Here is a 20,000-nt window from a genome sequence, read left to right as displayed (position 1 = left end):
TGGGCGCTGGGGGGTGTTTCCAGCAGAGTACGTCCGTCCGGTGGCTGCTCCAGACTTCCTGGTTCTGCCAGCTGAGAGGGCGGAGCCTCGCGACAGACAGGGGCGAGTCGCCGCCTCCGCCGCCATCGCCGTGGCGATGGGCTCAGCGACTGTGGCTCAGGAGTTGGATCGCTCCACTGAGGTGAGAGCGGAGGACTTCCTGTTACACCGAGCAGGAACACCACACACACTCTGCTCACAGGCAGGTGTGTGTGTGTGTGTGTTGATCTGTGTGTGTACATCGTGTGTGTGTGTGTGTCAGATGGCGCGTGATGCGTACGGGGACCTGGAGGAGCTGCCACTGCATGGCAGCCAGTACCACATGGCTGAGTTTGCCAGGAAGTACTTCAGAGAGGCCCAGAGACAGAGGAGGTCACACACACACTCGCTACACACACACACTCGCTACACACACACACACACACACTCGCTACACACACACACTCACTACACACACACACACACACACTCGCTACACACACACACTCGCTACACACACACACACTCGCTACACACACACACTCGCTACACACACACATACACACTCGCTACACACACACACTCGCTACACACACACATACACACTCGCTACACACACACATACCTACACACACACACTCGCTACACACACACACTCGCTACACACACACACACTCGCTACACACACACACACTCGCTACACACACACACACACTCGCTACACACACACACTCGCTACACACACACACACACTCGCTACACACACACACTCGCTACACACACACACACACTCGCTACACACACACACTCGCTACACACACACACACACACACACTCGCTACACACACACACACACTCGCTACACACACACACACACTCGCTACACACACACACTTGCTACACACACACATACACACTTGCTACACACACACACTCGCTACACACACACACACACACTCGCTACACCCGCACACTCGCTACACACACACATACACACTCGCTACACACACACACACACACTCGCTACACACACACATACACACTCGCTACACACACACATACACACTCGCTACACCCGCACACTCGCTACACACACACATACACACTCGCTACACCCGCACGCTCGCTACACACATACACACTCGCTACACAAACACACACACACTCGCTACACACACACATACACACTCGCTACACACACACACTCGCTACACACACACATACCTACACATACACACATCATGTAGCTTTTCCGAGGTGATGTTGATTTGTGACCATGGACCACCTGTGTTTCCATAGTGAGCCACAGAAGTCTAAGAAAGGGAAAGACTCTCGCGACCCAGCAGACATGGTCAGGTTCTCCAAGGTGACGACCTTTGACCTCTAACTATTATGTGTACGTGTGTGTGTATAAATGACCATGTGTTACGTAATATAGATGTTTGGGCATCACTGTGTGTACACCAGAGATGGCAAAAGTACACAACTTTTTTTGTTTTGATCTTTTGAAACTTTTTTCAAAAATATTTTTAGAACCTTTTGAAACTTTTTTTTGTAAAAAAGAAAATCGTCTTTTTACAACTTTTTATTAGAAACTAAAAATATATACATATCTACATATATAAATGTATAAATCTGAGCTATATACCTGACCATGGTGTGTCCAGTGTCCCCTGCAGGAGTCTCTGATCGACTTCAGTGATGGAGGAATGAACAGAGTGGCAGCTGACATCTTCATAGGTGAGAGGAGAGAGAGAGGGGGGCGAGAGAGGTAGAGGGAGGAAAGAGGAGAGAGGGAAGGGGGCGAGAGAGGTAGAGGGAGGAGAGGAGAGAGGGAGGCGAGAGAGGGAGGGAGGAAAGAGGAGAGAGGGAGGGGGGCGAGAGAGGGAGGGAGGGAGGGAGGGAGGGAAGGAGAGAGGGAGGGGGGCGAGAGAGGTAGAGGGAGGAAAGAGGAGAGAGGGAAGGGGGCGAGAGAGGTAGAGGGAGGAAAGAGGAGAGGGAGGGGGGCGAGAGAGGTAGAGGGAGGAAAGAGGACAGAGGGAGGGGGGCGAGAGAGGTAGAGGGAGGAAAGAGGAGAGAGGGAGGCGAGAGAGGTAGAGGGAGGAGAGAGGAGAGAGGGAGGGGGGCGAGAGAGGGAGGGAGGGAGGGAGGGAGGGAGGGAGAGGGAGAGAGAGAGAGAGAGAGAGAGAGGGGGAGGGAGGGAGGGAGGGAGGGAGGGGGAGAGAGAGAGAGAGAGAGAGAGGGAGGGAGGGAGGGAGGGACATGAGCACTGAGTAAGGAGCTCTGTTACATGCTGGTTTCTGTGTTTGTTCCTGTTTTATTGTTGTTATTGTTGTTCAGCCATCATGAGGTTCATGGGAGACTACCCAGTGAAGGGGCAGAGTGAACAGGACCTGGTCTCCACCATGCTGAAGGTACTGGACTCTGACCAACTCTGAACTCCAGTCTGAGCACTGGACTACAGTCCTATAGTCAAGTGTGTGTGTATATATGTGTGTGTGTGTTTGTGTTGTAGCTGAGTGCAGACCATGGTCTCATGAAGGATGAGGCCTACTGCCAGGTGATGAAGCAGATCACTGGAAACACCAGCACCAAACCGTAAGACCTTTACATAGTCTATGTGTGTGTGTGTGTGTGTAAATTGTGTGTGTATGTTTTGGGATGTATGTATAAGCTGTGTGCGTGTGTGTGTGTGCGTGTGTGTGTGTGTGTGTAGGGACAGCTGCCAGCGGGGCTGGAGGCTGCTCTACATCCTGACTGCCTTCCATCGCTGCTCCGAGGTCCTAAAGCCCTTCCTGTTCAAGTTCCTGCAGGATGCCTGTGCCAGCCCAGGGGTGCAGTTCCAGGGTATATATCCATCCATCTATCCATCTATCCATCCATCGATTCATCCATCTATCTATCCATTCATCCATCCATCTATCCATCCATCCATCTATCCATCCATCCATCCATCCATCTATCCATCCATCCATCCATCCATCCATCTATCCACCCATCCATCCATCTATCCATCCATCTATCTATCCATCTATCCATCTATCCATCTATCCATCTATCCATCTATCCATCCATCCATCCATCCATCTATCCATCCATCCATCCATCCATCCACTTCCGTCCTACCTGTCTACTCACACACCTTCCTACCTTGATGACCTCTGTCCTGTGATTGGCTGGTGTTGGTGATTGACAGGCATAGTGACCTCTGTCCTGTGATTGGCTGGTGTTGGTGATTGACAGGCATAGTGGCCTCTGTCCTGTGATTGGCTGGTGTTGGTGATTGACAGGCATAGTGACCTCTGTCCTGTGATTGGCTGGTGTTGGTGATTGACAGGCAAAGTGACCTCTGTCCTGTGATTGGCTGGTGTTGGTGATTGACAGGCATAGCCAAGGCGTGTGAGCAGAACCTGAGAAGGACGCTGCAGTACAGCGGCCGTGTGGTATACCCCAACAGCATGGAGATCAAGGCCATGCTGGTTAGTCGCCACCTATCACAGCACTGCTCCGGGGCCGCCTCCGCCAATCCTGAGTATGGATGTGATGCAATTCCTCTGCTGTCTGTGTTTTGATTGGTTGGTCTACAGGCAGGGCGGAGCTCCAAGAGACAGCTCTTCCTGTTGCCGGGCGGGATTGAGAGACACCTGAAGATCAAGACCTGTTCGGTGAGTATCTCACCACACACACACACCACGTACACACACGCACACACTAAGACTACCTCCATGATGGTGGTGGTGGTGATGATTTGCAGGTTGCCATGGATGCGATCGAGGAGCTGTGTTATGAGATGAGTGTGCACAGGCCCGAGGCCGTGGAGGAGTACGCCATCTTCGTGGTCACACACCGAGGTCAGTGACCTCATCAATCATGTGACCTGCTGGGGAAGGAAGGCAGAAGGCCTGTGTTTGTTTGTCTTTGCTTGTTCATTTGTACCTGTATGTCTGTGTGTGTACCTGTGTATGTATAAGTGTGTGTATACACAAATATGTATGTGTACAGGTCAGAATGTGCGTCCCCTGAACAAGCGTGAGTACATCTTGGACATAGCAACGGAGGCGGAGCCTGTGGACAGTAACTACAGCCTGTGGGTCAGGAGGGTCATCTGGACTCAGCTTCTCAAGTTTGACAACGAGCTCTGCGTCACCATGCATTATAACCAGGTACTCATGCGTTATAACCAGGTACTCATGCATTACAACCAGGTACTCATACATTATAACCAGGTACTCATGCGTTATAACCAGGTACTCAAGCGTTATAACCAGGTACTCAAGCGTTATAACCAGGTACTCATGCGTTATAACCAGGTACTCCTGCTTTATAACCAGGTACTCAAGCGTTATAACCAGGTACTCAAGCGTTATAAGCAGGTACTCATGCGTTATAACCAGGTACTCCTGCTTTATAACCAGGTAATCCTGTGTTATAACCAGGTACTCAAGCGTTATACCCAGGTAATCATGCATTATAACCAGGTACTTGTGCATTATAACCAGGTACTCATGCGTTATAACCAGGTACTCATGCGTTATAACCAGGTACTCATGCGTTATAACCAGGTACTCATGCGTTATAACCAGGTACTCATGCGTTATAACCAGGTACTCATGCGTTATAACCAGGTACTCAAGCGTTAGGAGGGTAACAGTGCCCCCCTCCTCCCTGGTGCAGGTGTTGCCTGACTACCTGAAGGCCCTGCTGAGCGTGGTCCCCAGGGCCAAGGCCAGCGAGCAGCAGCTTCAGCAGGTGGCCAAGCTGGCCGCCCTGCAGCACCGCGCCAAAGACACTGCCTACCTGCCCACCATGTGAGAACACACACACACAACTACACACTTATCCACACACAAACACAACTACACACTTATCCACACACACACGTAACTACACACACTGTGTGTGTGTGTGTGTGTAGCCGCGAGGTGCAGGAGTTTGTTCCTCCTCAGTTCTACAGCAAACAGGGCCCCCAGGCGTGGCTCAACATGGTGACCCAGCACGTGCAGCAGGTCCAGCCTCTCACACCTCACCAGGCCCGGGCACAGTTCCTAGGTAAGGCCTGTGTGGGGAAGGTGTGTGTTGGTTAACATGCGTCATGGTTAACGTGTTTGTGTCATGGTTAACGTGTGTGTCATGGTTAACGTGTGTGTCATGGTTAACGTGTGTGTCATGGTTAAGGTGTGTGTCATGGTTAACATGTGTGTCATGGTTAACGTGTGTGTCATGGTTAGCGTGTGTGTCATGGTTAAGGTGTGTCATAGTTAACGTGTGTGTCATGGTTAACGTGTGTGTCATGGTTAACGTGTGTGTCATGGTTAAGGTGTGTGTCATGGTTAACGTGTGTGTCATGGTTAACGTGTGTGTCATGGTTAACGTGTGTGTTGTCCTCAGGGCTGGTGAGTGCGTTCCCCATGTTTGGCTCCTCCTTCTTCTACATCCAGAGCAGCAGCTCCTCCTCCTTCCACTCCCCCTGCATCCTGGCTGTCAATCAGAACGGACTGCACTTCCTGAACAAGGACACACATGTATGTCTGGCGTGTAGCCCAGTTAGGGTTCAAACAGCACACACAGTTCTGTTTTATGACACAACATCTTGTGTGCGTGTGTGCGCAGGAGGCCATGGTTCGTTTCCCCCTGAAGGAGGTGCAGTCCACCCGTACCCAGAGGCCTACGTCCGGGTCAAGCTACCCCTACGTAGAGTTCCTGATAGGAGACCTGCTGAGTCAGCGCATCACCCAGCTACAGCTGGAGCAGGTGGGTGTGCGGCACGGACATTCTCATTTGTATATGTTATGTGTGCACATTGTAACGGTGTGTGTGTGTGTGTGTGTAGGGTTTGGAGTTGTGTCGTGTCGTTGCCATGCATATGGAGAGCATGCTGTCTGTCCGGGAGAAGAGACTCACTTTGCCACCCAGCGAAATCACTTTACTATAACGCACACACACACACAGGAACAGCACCAACTGTGGTAATTACATCTACCTCTGTTTAAGAAATATAATTTTTTTTATAGATCATACCACAATGTTGTGTCTGTAGAATTAACAACAAACTGTACTGTCACCCTGGGCCTGTGGTGGTTTTGGAGAGACCAGGGGTGGAGGGGTAGAGGGGGTGTTGGAGAGACCAGGGGTGGAGGGGTAGAGGGGGTGTTGGAGAGACCAGGGTGTAGTAGGACATGAATGTATAGTCCAACAAGTCACATTAAGAGATACCATACAGGGTATTCTTGTGCCTGAAATCTGAAAACCTGGTAAGCCATTATTCTTATCTAGCTCTAAAAAATCTATGCTCTCTACAACTATATTTGCACTAAATACAGATAAATAATATTGATGTTTATTACAAATGTATTTTTGTGTGTTCAGATTTTAAATGTATTGTTTTTGAATCAAGATTTATGAATATTTTTGAATTGTTTCATGATTTTATTGTTGGACAAATTATAAACGTTTATGATACTACCATTTTTGTGTGGGTAATGTTTTTGAGGGCAAAATTGTCACCTTATAATTGTATCTTACTTGTTTTGAGATTTATTCGTGTAGAGTTTTAGGCCACAGCGGCATCCGTCCATTTGTAAAACCGGCTGCACAACAGGAGGAGTTTGCGCGTCTTGACACACACAGAAAAATGCCATCCATCGCCGCGCCAGGCGGCGCTATAAATCCGGCAAACCGAATCCGCATTTTGATGGTGCGCTCGTTCTGTGGGTGTGATTTAGTACATTGGTCACAGATTTCCCAATTCTGATTGGTTAACCCAAACAGGGTTCGTGTAAACCGAAGTTGTGTTAAGATCCCGAACAGAGCGAGACGAGGGCTGCATCGCTGCGGAGCAGAACACAAGAACGACGCATTCAGCCTTGCAGGCTGCATGGACTAGCATTGTTTCCCCTGCTCTGATTTAACCGCTAAGGAATTCACCGCTCCGGGCGCGCCTCTACCGACTGGACCTCTTCCTGGCCGGCTTCACGATGATGAAGTTCAGGTTTCGTCGGCAGGGCAACGATCCTCAGAGAGAGAAGATCAAACAGGAACTATTCGCTTTCAACAAGGTAAAAAAAGCCAGCTAACAGCCGAACCGCAACAACGCTAGTGCTGCTTCAGTAGAATTATTCCCCCCCCCCCCAAAGCAGACCCATCCCCAGGACCCGGGCTGCAGCACAACACAGGCAGCAGAAATTAAGACGAGTCTTAATCCAGACCGAAGCCACCGTTCTGCAGCCCATCCTCCAGTTGCTATTTTTCCGAACAGAACACGCAGCAAAGACTATGTTGATGGGTCTTGAGAGAGGTTGCTAAATAGAATATCCACTATTGTTTTCGAGGCGGAGCCTACGTCCAACAACAGGCCTTCTCAAACTAAACAATAACAAAGTTATCCTCTAATCTACATCTAGACGTGTAATGAAGGTAGTTATCTTAAAACCATTTGCAGATTTACCCATGCCACTTTTGTGGCTGAATGAAATATGTTGGGTTTTTAAATAGTCTGGTTCGCAGTGCAGTGTGAATGGAATGTGTTTAAGTTTGACCACTGAAATGATAATTTCGTGGTTTTGGGAACAGTCTAACAAACGAAATCACTGGGATTGACTTTAAAAACATACAATAATCAACAATATAGCCTACTACTGGCTACTACAGCTAGCTAACAATCGCTCAAGTAGACGAGTATTCTGTGAAGTCTTAATTTGATTCTGAACTGGTAAAGTAGGGCTTGTCGGGACCGCTGCCGTTGCGGGGGAAGTGGGGGACGTTAACCCCGAGTCGAGTAGGCTACGTTACTGATCGTAGTTAACGGACTTTTAGACAAAATACCGATTTGTGCCTTTAAATCGGCACGGTTATCCCTCGACTCCGAAGTTCCGTATGCACATGGAGGTGAGATCCGTTGGTCCGTTTGTTTGCAGAGAGGGGGTTGTGAATTAGATGGCACTAGCTGATTTGCAATGGCAGGAGAGTTGAAGGACGTCATTGTGAGTCCAAAGGCCATGGACTCTTCATGGCACTGTGACAGTAACCCACCGAACACGCACACCTTTCAGAGACGCAGGCTACACACACACACTTCCCGTCTCCTCTCCAAAGCAGCATGGGTTGGCAGTAGGGCTCACTGTCACAGAGGTGGTCTGTACAAATTGGCAGACGTCACTGTACGTGGGCACGTGTGCTCCAGTAAGTGCACACATGGTTTAACCCTCGTGCTGCCTTCGGGTCACATGACCCAAAGGTTCATAACGAACCATCGTTGTGTTTACCCAATTTTACCCAATACAAAAACAAATACAAATAATTTTCTTTTAACCATTCCAATGTGGGGGGTCTGAGACAGCCCGACAGTTAAAAGAAAATGCTTCACTTTGTTTTTGTATGAGGTAAATTTGTCGCAATACGACGGTGGGTCACAATGACTGATGGGTCAGAATGACCCGAAGATAACACAAGGGTTAAAAGAGACTTCTTGAAGGTGTTAGAAACCCTGTTTTCACACCTTGTGGCTTCCTTTCTGATCTCTTGTTCACACACAGACACACTTATATACACACACACACACACACACACACGCACAGAAGGAGATGTTTTTATTGTTGTGGTTGCAGTTCTTTCATGTTCCTCCAGTTCTGTGGTAGCACAGGCCTGCAGCAGAGGCCGGAAACAAAGAGTCTTAACAAGGCCTGGTAAAACACCCGTTAAACTGTGAAACCATTTCTAATGGGATCCTCCCATGTTGATGTTTTTTTCAACACGGGCTGGGATACACACACACTCAAACCCAGACACTCAAACACAGACCCACTCGCACGCTTACATCCCAGAGACGAACACACTCAAACCCAGACACAATCAGAGGCACACCCAAAAATACATGAACAGATTCAGATATGCGCTCCAAGAAGGAATCTTAAATGTTTCAGTCCTGATTGTGTGTGTCTCTCTCTCAGACGGTGGAACATGGTTTTCCCAACCAGCCCAGTGCTCTGGCCTACGACCCCAAACTCCAGCTTATGGCCATTGGGACCAAGTCAGGAGCCATCAAGGTGTATCCTTCTGCCATCTCCCTTCTACTGCCTGCCTGTCTCTCTGTCTGTATGTCTGTCTGTCTGCCTGCCTGTCTGGCTGTCTGTCTAACCCAACTGCTTCTCTCCCAGCTGAGTGTCTGTTTTTCCTTTTGACTTATGTTGACTGTGTTATCTAGCTGTGGGAAGTGTGTTTGTGTGCAAGTTCATTGTGGAAGACAGATGAACCTTGGAAATGTTCTACAGTCAGTGATGTGGCCCGATCTGAGGTGCAGTCTGTGCTAGTAGCGGTCTCCTCTCGTGTGTGTGTGACTAGCCTCTCTCCTCAGTGTGGGTGTGTTTTGCTATGAAGGTGTCATCACCAACCCTGCACCAAACAGTTGTGCAGTACTGTGTCAGTTAGAGCCCTACGTAGCAGTACAGTTCTGTTTCACCTCATGTTGTATTGATCAAGCAGCAGAAGAGCTCTAGTGTTTGCAGTCATCTGCAGACAGCCTCTCTTGCTAATCATAGATTTGATGTCATCTACATGTGTTGTGTGTGTGTGTGTGTGTGTGTGTGTGTTGTAACTGTTCATTTGTTGTGTGCATGTGCACTAGGGCATCTGTGTAGCCTGGATGAGAATCAGTTCTTTGAGTCGCTGTTGAGGAGGGAGACTGGTAGTGCCAGCCACAGCTCCGGAGAGGGAGGGAGGGAGGGAGGGAGATGAGGGAGGGAGGGAGGGAGATGAGGGAGGGAGGGAGGGGAGATAAGGGAGGAAGGATAAGATGAGAGAGGAAGGGAGATGGAAGGGGAGACAATTCCAGTCCCTGTGAAAGCCTGTGACGTATCTCTCGTCACTCCTCTTGGCACCACACATCTCCTGTACCCTCGGACACCCTGTCGCTGTGATCACCATGGAAACCTTGTCGCTGTGATCACCATGGAACCGTGGTCAGACAGGCTGGTCAGGGCAGCTGACCAGGTAGAGGAAGCGAGAATGGAGACTGTTCCTCATAACTGACACACATTCTTGTTTCCATTTCTGCCTCAGTCCTAAAACCATGTGTGTCACAGTCCGTCTGTCATCCTGTCATCCAGCTCTCTCTCTCCCTCCCTCACTCATTCTCTCTCTCTCTCTCACTCACTCACTCACTCACTCTCTCACTCTCTCTCTCACCCTCCCCCTCTCTCTCACCCTCTCTCCCTCTGTGTTTATGAAGACTGGGTCAGATTACACCCAGAGTCTCTGCTCCAACCACAGGCTGGGGCTCTGCAAAGGGACAGTGTGGTGAAGCACAGTAATGAGAGTACAGACGTGTGTGTGCGTGTGTTGAAAGCATGTGTGGATGGGTGGGAGACATGGGGAGTCTGTCTGTTCTTGTGGAATGCATGTTGCCCTTGGTTAACCCTGTGTGTGTGTGTGTGTGTGTGTGTGTGTGCGTGCGTGCGTGCGTGCGTGCGTGTGAGAGAAAGAGAGAGAGATCTACGACCTTTTGTTGCCTCATCTTAATAATGGCAGCTTTTGAAAAGTGTTTCCACGGCTACCAGAGCAGCAGGTCTCAGAGCTACATGGCTGGTGATCATGATTGTTCTCATACTGGGGTATGAGACAAGTGTAGCCTGTTAGCATAGCATGTAGGTAACTGAGCAGTCTTGCTCTAAGGCGGGGTTTGCGCTTAGCTAACCCATGCTAGCTAGTTAGCTGTGCTAGCTTTAAGCTAGTTAGCCGTGCTAGCTGTAAGCTAGTTGGCCCGTGCTAGCTTCAAGCTAGTTAGCTGTAACAGGACAGTTGAATTAGCAGAAAGATGCTGTAACACAGTCACGGTGTGGTGGGGTGTTACGGTGTAGAGGGGTGTTAAGGTGTAGAAGAGGGTGTTGGGTGGTGTCTGAGTACAGACAAATATTGACTCTCCCACGCCACTGGCTTTCATCTCCCAGTTTCACCGCTACTAACGACTGTTACACACAGCTGTCACCCTCACCCTCCCCTCCCTACTTACACCTCCCATCATCCCGTCTTTCTCTTCCCTTAACTCCTCCCACCCACCCTCCCTTTTTCCCCCCGTTCTCATTCCTCAGCTTTTTCTTCCTTAATCCTCTCCTCCTCCCCCTCCGGTTAGAACCATCTTGTTGATGTTCTGATGTTCTGATGTGTTCTGCGGTGAGCGGCCTAGTTCTCCCAGCTCTTTGTGAAGCAGTTTTTAGTTGATGGTTCTGATGTGTCCTCTTCTGTGTTAGTCTAATGAGAAGCAGCTGAAGTAACACAAGTGGTTTTAATCCTCCCTCCCCCTCCTCCTCCCTCCCTCCCCCTCCTCCTCCCCTCCCTCCCCCCCTCCTCCTCCTCCCTCCCCCCTCCTCCCCCTCCTCTCCCTCCCTCCCCTCCCCCCTCCTCCTCCTCCTCCCCCCCTCCTCCTCCTCCCTCCCTCCCCCCTCTCTCTTTCTTCTCATCACCCTCTCTTAACTTCCTCTTCAGTTTTTTTCTCAACCTCCACTTCTTTCTCTTTCTTCTTCTTTCGTCATTATTATTCTGTAAGGCGCCACACCGGCTCACCACTGGAGCTTTAAATCTCTCCCCCTCCCTTCCCCTCTTCTCTCCCTTACCTTCACTCTCTCTCCCCTTCTCCCCCCTCTTTCTCCTTTTTCTCTCTTCCATCACCCTCTTCACTCTGCCCTGTAAACCCATTTAGCCCTCCCCCATTTACCCATGACAGACACCCCCCTCCTTCAACCTACCAAAACACACACACACACACACTCCTGTTGCTCTGAGCTGAGTGGTCTATTGTTGTCAGGGTAGAGGGGTTGGTAGAGGGGGTGCTGGCGCCTGAATGGGCTGGAAGGTGTGTGGTCTGACTGGACACCCAGGAGGAAGCTGTCAGGCCGGCTGTGTCCACCAGGCACTGGGCCGTCAGGCCGGCTGTGTCCACCAGGCACTGGGCCGTCAGGCCGGCTGTGTCCACCAGGCACTGGGCCGTCAGGCCGGCTGTGTCCACCAGGCACTGGGCCGTCAGGCCGGCTGTGTCCACCAGGCACTGGGCCGTCAGGCCGGCTGTGTCCACCAGGCACTGGGCCGTCAGGCCGGCTGTGTCCACCAGGCACTGGGCCGTCAGGCCGGCTGTGTCCACCAGGCACTGGGCCGTCAGTGCCGAGTGTGTGTGGGAGAGCGGTTCATATTTTAAAAGTTGTGGCTGTTTACCTTGACTGCCATGTCAGTGAGGCAGAGATCTTGTGTGTGTGTGACGTCAACGTGTGTCTGCTTGTCTGTGTTTGTGTAGAGAACTTTTATGTGAACTCTGCGCTGTTCTTCAGTCTGATAACCTAATAACCTCTCTCCTTCCTCCTCCTCTCTCTCCTTCCTCCTTCTCTCTCTCCTTCCTCCTCTCTCCTTCCTCCTCTCTCTCCTCAGTTCCTCTCCTCTGTCAGTGTGCTTGTGGACGTGCGTGGCTGTTGTCTCTGTGTCAGAGTGCAGGACAATGCCGTCTGTTTGTCTGTATTCAGACCGTGAAATCGCTTTATCCCTGCTAACGCTCCCCCCCACGCATCACCGGACAATCACACTGCAGCACTGACAAACAGGGCGTGTGTGTGTGTGCGTGTGTGTGATTACAGGCAAGTTACTGTAGATGGACATTGTACTTGTTGCAGATAAGTAGGCCTATAGTTTGATACTTAGAACTTGTCAAGTTCTAGTTCTCTAGTACCATGTGTGTAGTACAGTTTTTAGTTAGTTACTGTTGTCGAACCCGATCACTCATTAGTGGCAGGCAAGGGGTAGAGTGAGAGAGGGGTAAGGAGGTAAGGAGGGGTGAGAGAGGGGTAGGGAGGTAAGGAGGGGTGAGAGAGGGGTAGGGAGGTAAGGAGGGGTGAGAGAGGGGTAAGGAGGGGTGAGAGAGGGGTAAGGAGGGGTGAGAGAGGGGTAGGGAGGTAAGGAGGGGTGAGAGAGGTGAGAGAGGGGTAAGGAGGGGCAGGGAGAGGGGTAAGGAGGGGTGAGAGAGGGGTAGGGAGGTAAGGAGGAGTGAGAGAGGGGTGAGAGAGGTAAGGAGGGGTGAGAGAGGGGTAAGGAGGGGTGAGAGAGGGGTAGGGAGGGGTGAGAGGGGTAGGGAGGGGCAGCGAGAGGGGTAAGGAGGGGTGAGAGAGGGGTAAGGAGGGGTGAGAGGGGTGAGAGGGGTGAGAGAGGGGTGAGAGAGGGGTAGGGAGGTAAGGAGGGGTGAGAGAGAGGTAGGGAGGGGTGAGAGAGGTAGGGAGGTAGGGAGGGGTGAGAGAGAGGTAGGGAGGTAAGGAGGGGTGAGAGAGGGGTAAGGAGGGGCAGGGAGAGGGGTAAGGAGGGGTGAGAGGGGTGAGAGAGGGGTAGGGAGGGGTGAGAGAGGGGTAGGGAGGTAAGGAGGGGTGAGAGAGGTAAGGAGGGGTGAGAGAGAGGGTAAGGAGGGGTGAGAGAGGGGTGAGAGAGGGGTAGGGAGGTAAGGAGGGGTGAGAGAGAGGTAGGGAGGGGTGAGAGAGGTAGGAGGGGTGAGAGAGAGGTAGGGAGGTAAGGAGGGGTGAGAGAGGGTAAGGAGGGGCAGGGAGAGGGGTAAGGAGGGGTGAGAGGGGTAGGGAGGGGTGAGAGAGGGGTAGGGAGGTAAGGAGGGGTGAGAGAGGGGTAAGGAGGGGTGAGAGAGGGGTAGGGAGGTAAGGAGGGTGAGAGAGGGGTAGGGAGGGGTGAGAGAGGGGTAAGGAGGGGTGAGAGAGGGGTAGGGAGGGGTGAGAGAGGGGTAGGGAGGGGCAGCGAGAGGGTAAGGAGGGGTGAGAGAGGGGTAAGGAGGGGTGAGAGGGGTAAGGAGGGGTGAGAGAGGGGTAGGGAGGGGTAGGGAGGGTAAGAGAGGGGTGAGAGAGGGGTAAGGAGGGGCAGGAGAGGGGTAAGGAGGGGTGAGAGAGGGGTAGGGAGGGGTGAGAGAGGGGTGAGAGAGGGGTAAGGAGGGGTGAGAGAGGGGTAAGGAGGGGTGAGAGAGGGGTAGGGAGGGTGAGAGAGGGGTAAGGAGGGGCAGGGAGGGGTAAGGAGGGGTGAGAGAGGGGTAAGGAGGGGCAGGGAGAGGAACCTGCAGAGAAAGGAGGGAGGATCTGCAGGGTTACTATAGGGTTAGATCAACTAGAGTACTGCTTCTGTGTCAGTCTAGAGCTGTACTCTGTCGTTAGTGCCCCACCCCTCCTCTCCCCCTGCCTCTCCTCCTGCCTCTCCTCCTGCCTCTCTGCCTGAGTTAGTGATGGAGCCATTCTCCCCCTGCCTCTCCTCCTGCCTCTCCCCCTGCCTCTCCTCCTGCCTCTCTTTTCTCCTCTGCCTCTTCTCTCTCTCCCTCCATCAAACTGCTTTTCTTCATCATTTGCCTTTCCTCCTTCTGTCTCCCATTCACTCCTCTGCAGCAATGTGTGTGATAAAAGGGCCATGAACCTTCTGTAACCACACACACACACACTCACACACTTCTTTCATCACCCCTCCCTGCTCTGTCTGAGATTTTGGGAACCTGGGAACAGGAAGTGACATCGCTGAGGAATTTCAGTTAAACTTTCCCCTGGGTCAGCCTCCACTCCTTGGACCCTTCACGTGTGTTTGGAAGAACGGTAACAGTGTGTGTGGAGGAGTGATGATGGTGTGAGTGTGTCTGTGTGTAAGAGAGTTCTAGTCCAGCATAGTGTGTTTAATGTATTTAGAGCATGGCATCTCTTATTTTTATGCTTCTTGCCTCTTTCTTTCCTTTCCTTTAATTTCTCTTCTCTCCACACAGCGAGGATCTGTACTGTGTTTGCAGATTACTTTTGTGTACACACACACACAGACAGACACACACACAAGGTTTTAGACTCAGAAAGAGCTTGCATCATCTGGGTTTTTTAATCACTGTAAGCGTGGCACCAGTGTGCCAGTCTGTTTACAACATGTTATTAACCCTCATAATAAACTGCCTGATTCGCCCTCTCTCGACCTCTCTCTCTCTCTTCATCACTCTCTCTCTCTCGCCCTCGCTCTCTCTCTTCATCACTCTCTCGCCCTCCCTCTCTCTCTTCATCACTCTCTCCCTCTCCTCCATCTCCACTCTCTCCCTCCATCGGGATTCTCACTCCAGCAGGGTTTGATGTTTACTTGTAACCCTGGTTGTTCGTACGCCCTGAGCTGGCTGGATCTGTGCCTGTGATGGAGGTTACGAGGCCTGATGATCCCCACAGATGCTCTGTGTGTGTGTGTGTGTGTGTGTGTGTTTGCAGAAAGGTCCATGACATGTTTATACATTTTGTGTTTGTGTACAAAGAATGGATGTGTTCTGTGTGTTGGGGGGGTACTGCGTGTGCGTGTGTGTTTCCTTGACGGCCCACTAGATATGGAGTTCCAGGTGTTGAGTTCACCGGACTGCACCAAGACACAGCCGCCGTCACGCAGATTCACTTCCTGTATGGACAGGTAAGACTGATGTCACTTCCTGAGGCTCCTTCATGTGCAGGACAGGAAGGATGTTGGCTGCGTGTGGTGTGTTCTGGGTCGTCAAAGATGACGTCATCACTGTGTGCCCTGCTCTCCTGTGATAGGGACGGCTGCTGTCTCTGCTTGATGACAACACACTGCACCTGTGGGAGCTCAGCGCTGGTCCGAGGGAGGGGGGAGGAGCCAGGAGAGAGGGCGTGGTCTACCTGGAGGAGGTGCGGAGCTACAGCCCACCAGGCAGGCCTGGACTGGAGAGCTGCAGGTAGCACTCATCCCTCCCTCATCCCTCCCTCATCCCCTCATCCCTCCCTCATCCCTCCCTCATCCCCTCATCCCTCCCTCATCCCCTCATCCCTCCCTCATCCCTACCTCATCCCCTCATCCCTACCTCATCCCCTCATCCCTCCCTCATCCCTACCTCATCCCCTCATCTCTCCCTCATCCCCTCATCCCTCCCTCATCCCCTCATCCCTCCCTCATCCCCTCATCCCTCCCTCATCCCTCATCCCTCCCTCATCCCTCCATCCATCCCTCCCTCATCCCCTCATCCCCTCATCCCTCCCTCATCCCCTCATCCCTACCTCATCCCTACCTCATCCCCTCATCCCTACCTCATCCCCTCATCCCTCCCTCATCACCTCATCCCCTCATCCCTCCCTCATCCCTCCCTCATCCCCTCATCCCTACCTCATCCCCTCATCCCTACCTCATCCCTACCTCATCCCCTCATCCCTCCCTCATCCCTACCTCATCCCCTCATCCCTCCCTCATCCCTCCCTCATCCCTACCTCATCCCCTCATCCCTCCCTCATCCCTACCTCATCCCCTCATCCCTCCCTCATCCCCTCATCCCTCCCTCATCCCTCATCCCTCCCTCATCCCCTCATCCCTCCCTTATCCCCTCATCCCTTCCTCATCCCCTCATCCCTTCCTCATCCCCTCATCCCTACCTCATCCCTTCCTTATCCCCTCATCCCTCCCTCATCCCCTCATCCCTCCCTTATCCCCTCATCTCTCCCTCAGTCTGGTCTTCATGGAAACACTGATTTCTTTCTCCTTTGACCTCTCTCTCTCTCACGCTGTCTCCAGTGCCACCAGAGTTACAGTCCTCCTGATGCTGAGGTCATGTGACCTGCTGTGTGTCGGTACCGAGGGAGGGGGTGTGTACTTCCTTGATCTTCCACACCTCTCGCTGCGGGACAACCAATCTCTGCTCCAGGACCAGGTCATGCAGAGGTGAGTTACAGTCGGCAGAGGATGCTGGATAACCTGGGTGGTGTGTTCTAGAAGCTGACCCAGGGGTGAGGGTTCTAGAAGCTGACCCAGGGGTGAGGGTTCTAGAAGCTGACCCAGGGGTGAGGGTTCTAGAAGCTGACCCAGGGGGGTGAGGGTTCTAGAAGCTGACCCAGGGGTGAGGGTTCTAGAAGCTGACCCAGGGGTGAGGGTTCTAGAAGCTGACCCAGGGGTGAGGGTTCTAGAAGCTGACCCAGGGGTGAGGGTTCTAGAAGCTGACCCAGGGGTGAGGGTTCTAGAAGCTGACCCAGGGGTGAGGGTTCTAGAAGCTGACCCAGGGGGGTGAGGGTTCTAGAAGCTGACCCAGGGGGGTGAGGGTTCTAGAAGCTGACCCAGGGGTGAGGGTTCTAGAAGCTGACCCAGGGGGGTGAGGGTTCTAGAAGCTGACCCAGGGGGGTGAGGGTTCTAGAAGCAGGGCTCTGCTGTCCCAGGCAGGGTGGAGAGGAGCAGCAGGAGCAGGGCCCTCGCTGGCCTGGCGGGGGGACCGGGGCAGGGGGGGCGGGCTGGGGGGCGAGGGGGGGGGGGGGCGGGGCACGGACAGGGAAGCTTTGTGTCGTCTGCCAAACTGATGTTCCGGTTGGGAGGAATTTAAGCTGAAACACACACATGCTCTCTCACTCACTCACACACACACACACACAAACAGACTCATCACTGGGACTGCAGCAGGATACTGGAATTCCTAAAAATACCCCGGGAGAGACGCGAGGACAATGGAATGCTTTGTTGGGAATGTTTCTGCCTCTCTGGTTCCGGACAGAATCCTCTTCGTAGGCCTGAGCCAGTCTGAAGTGTGTGTGTGTGTGCTGGGGGAGTTTTGACCTGTTCCACCTCATCTGCAGCAAAGTACCCAAAACTGCACTTTCCGCTATCGCTCTCTCTCTCTCTCCCTCTCTCTCTCTCTCTCTCTCGCTCTCTCTCGCTCTCTCTCTCGCTCTCTCTCTCTCTCGCTCTCTCTCTCGCTCTCTCTCTCGCTCTCTCGCTCTCTCTCTCGCTCTCTCTCTCTCTCTCCCCTGCTGTGATGAGTTCCCTGACATGAGGGTGTGTTCCACATTCCATCTCTCCTCTCAGGAATGTCTGGATTGGATGCACAGCACAGCAGTTCACTATCATCAGAGATGTTTGTTTACACTTATTTTGGGTCTCCTCCTGCTTATCCATGGCTTGTTTACAATAACTTCATGTCGTAGTAGATAAAGCATTTCCAGATGTCTTATGGGTAATGTTGTTCTCCAGTGTTCCTGAGGACTACAGGTGTGGCAAGTCTCTGGGACCGGTGGAATCTCTGCAGGAACACCCCCAGCAGCCGGGGAAGATTCTGATTGGCTACAGCCGAGGTCTGGTTGTCCTATGGGACTTGAGCAATCGCCATGCCGACCATGTCTTTCTGGGCAAGCAGGTGAGCAGCTACACTCTGGATTAGTCCTTGATTGCACATGAGCTCTCACTGAATATGGCCTACACATGGAATAGAGGTTGTATGAACTGACGTGTGTGTGTGGTGTGTGTGTGTGCCCCCTGCAGCAGCTGGAAAGCCTGGTGTGGGAACGTTCCGGTAACTCCTTCGTCAGTTCCCATAGCGATGGGGGATACTCTGTGTGGGCTGTTGCCAGCGGCAACTCCTGCACTCAGCAGCCCGTGTCCTCTACTATCCCATATGGTGAGAAATACACACACACCACACACCGTACTGGAAGCACCAGTGCTTGTATTTGCAGCTCCTGAACAGTGTTGCTGTCTCTTGTCTCAGGTCCGTTCCCATGTAAAGCCATCAACAAGATTCTGTGGAGGACCTCTCCGTCTGGGTGAGAACCTGAGGTCAACGTAGACCTGCACGCCTCATGACCTCATCACACCTGATGACCTCATCACACCTGATGACCTCATCACACCTGCACACCTCATGACCTCATCACACCTGATGACCTCATCACACCTGCACACCTCATGACCTCATCACACCTGATGACCTCATCACACCTGATGACCTCATCACACCTGCACACCTCTGGCTGCGTCTCATATCACCCCACATAGCTGCAAATCAAACCCTCGCCTGTGTTGCTTACCGCCTCTCTCTCTCCCCCCCCCCCTCTCAGGTCTCCGGTGCTGCTCTACAGCGGGGGCATGCCCAGGGCCAGCTACGGAGACCGCCACTGCCTGACCGTCCAGCAGGACCGGCGACACGTCACGCTGGACTTCACCTCCAGAGTCATCGACTTCTTCACCGTGCACTGCGAGGACCAGGACAAGGGTGAGACACACACACAGCTCACGCACACACATACACAGAGGGGGTCAGATGGCTGAGGGGAGTCGGGCTATTAAATGTAAATATCAAATGACGTTGTGTCCTTGGGCAAGGCACTTCACCCTACTTGCCTCAGGGGGAAATGTCCCTGTACTTACTGTAAGTTGCTCTGGATAAGAGCGTCTGCTAAATGACTAAATGTAAAGCTAGCACACACGTCTTTGTCATGCACTGTATGGACTAGAACAACAACGGCGACACACTCACACACACACTCACACACACTCCAGTGATGCTTGTGTCCTCCTGCTGCCTGTTCTCTGCAGAGTACGACGAACCGTCTGCTGTGGTGGTGCTGCTGGAGGAGGAGCTGGTGGTGGTGGACCTGCAGACCAGCGGCTGGCCCTCCCTGCCCACGCCCTACCTGGCCCCGCTCCACTCCTCCGCCATCACCTGCTCCTGCCACGTGTCCGCCGTGCCGCCCAAGCTCTGGGAGCGGCTGTCCCGCGCCGGCAGGAGCCAGAGCCACCAGCAGCACACACACAGGGTAAAACAAGAGGCTCGTTTGTTAGCTTTGCATAGCCTAGCATGTGTTGGCTAGCTTCAGAGACTGGTGAGTGTGTTAGCCTAGCATGTGTTGGCTAGCTTCAGAGACTGGTGAGTGTGTTAGCCTAGCATGTGTTGGCTAGCTTCAGAGACTGGTGAGTGTGTTAGCCTAGCATGTGTTGGCTAGCTTCAGGGCAGACAGTGTTAGATATGAGCAGCAGTTATCTTTAAAAGCAGGTGCAGGCTACAGCCAAGACCAGCAGTTTGATCAGTGCCAGCGTGGACCTTCAGGACACACACACACACACAGATTTCACAGCTGGCACTCTGGTTCATCACTCATGTCTGCCTGCGTAGGGTTGGCACCACAGCAGAGAGAAGGCTCAGCTCTGTGTGCGTGGATCACAATCTAGTAGGGTGTTTAAATCTAGAGTAGGTT

General features: G+C 52.4%; 2 protein-coding genes across 2 annotated transcripts in view; both read left to right on the top strand.

The window, feature by feature from the left end:
- Positions 1-6,133, top strand: part of myo15aa (myosin XVAa) — a 24,580-nt gene extending 18,447 nt beyond the window's left edge. The window contains exons 27-42 of the mRNA XM_062478357.1: positions 1-187; positions 302-411; positions 1,318-1,384; positions 1,686-1,758; positions 2,359-2,432; positions 2,534-2,616; positions 2,735-2,865; positions 3,403-3,497; positions 3,606-3,683; positions 3,773-3,869; positions 4,021-4,181; positions 4,693-4,826; positions 4,934-5,067; positions 5,407-5,540; positions 5,629-5,769; positions 5,849-6,133. The exon at positions 1-187 is cut by the window's left edge and continues 22 nt beyond it. Coding sequence (XP_062334341.1) covers positions 1-187; positions 302-411; positions 1,318-1,384; positions 1,686-1,758; positions 2,359-2,432; positions 2,534-2,616; positions 2,735-2,865; positions 3,403-3,497; positions 3,606-3,683; positions 3,773-3,869; positions 4,021-4,181; positions 4,693-4,826; positions 4,934-5,067; positions 5,407-5,540; positions 5,629-5,769; positions 5,849-5,950 — 1,801 coding nt within the window. The 3' untranslated portion in view covers positions 5,951-6,133. The remainder of the gene's footprint in view (positions 188-301; positions 412-1,317; positions 1,385-1,685; positions 1,759-2,358; positions 2,433-2,533; positions 2,617-2,734; positions 2,866-3,402; positions 3,498-3,605; positions 3,684-3,772; positions 3,870-4,020; positions 4,182-4,692; positions 4,827-4,933; positions 5,068-5,406; positions 5,541-5,628; positions 5,770-5,848) is intronic.
- A 649-nt stretch (positions 6,134-6,782) lies between these two features.
- Positions 6,783-20,000, top strand: part of llgl1 (LLGL scribble cell polarity complex component 1) — an 18,627-nt gene continuing 5,409 nt past the window's right edge. The window contains exons 1-10 of the mRNA XM_062485679.1: positions 6,783-7,073; positions 8,964-9,061; positions 15,369-15,450; positions 15,576-15,733; positions 16,561-16,707; positions 18,001-18,163; positions 18,289-18,424; positions 18,515-18,569; positions 18,864-19,018; positions 19,342-19,562. Coding sequence (XP_062341663.1) covers positions 6,993-7,073; positions 8,964-9,061; positions 15,369-15,450; positions 15,576-15,733; positions 16,561-16,707; positions 18,001-18,163; positions 18,289-18,424; positions 18,515-18,569; positions 18,864-19,018; positions 19,342-19,562 — 1,296 coding nt within the window. The 5' untranslated portion in view covers positions 6,783-6,992. The remainder of the gene's footprint in view (positions 7,074-8,963; positions 9,062-15,368; positions 15,451-15,575; positions 15,734-16,560; positions 16,708-18,000; positions 18,164-18,288; positions 18,425-18,514; positions 18,570-18,863; positions 19,019-19,341; positions 19,563-20,000) is intronic.

Source organism: Osmerus eperlanus, chromosome 2, assembly GCF_963692335.1.
Source record: "Osmerus eperlanus chromosome 2, fOsmEpe2.1, whole genome shotgun sequence".
Classification (NCBI taxonomy): domain Eukaryota; kingdom Metazoa; phylum Chordata; class Actinopteri; order Osmeriformes; family Osmeridae; genus Osmerus; species Osmerus eperlanus.
The sequence above is the reverse complement of the archived record's forward strand: the minus strand, read 5'-3'. Positions and strand labels throughout refer to the sequence as shown.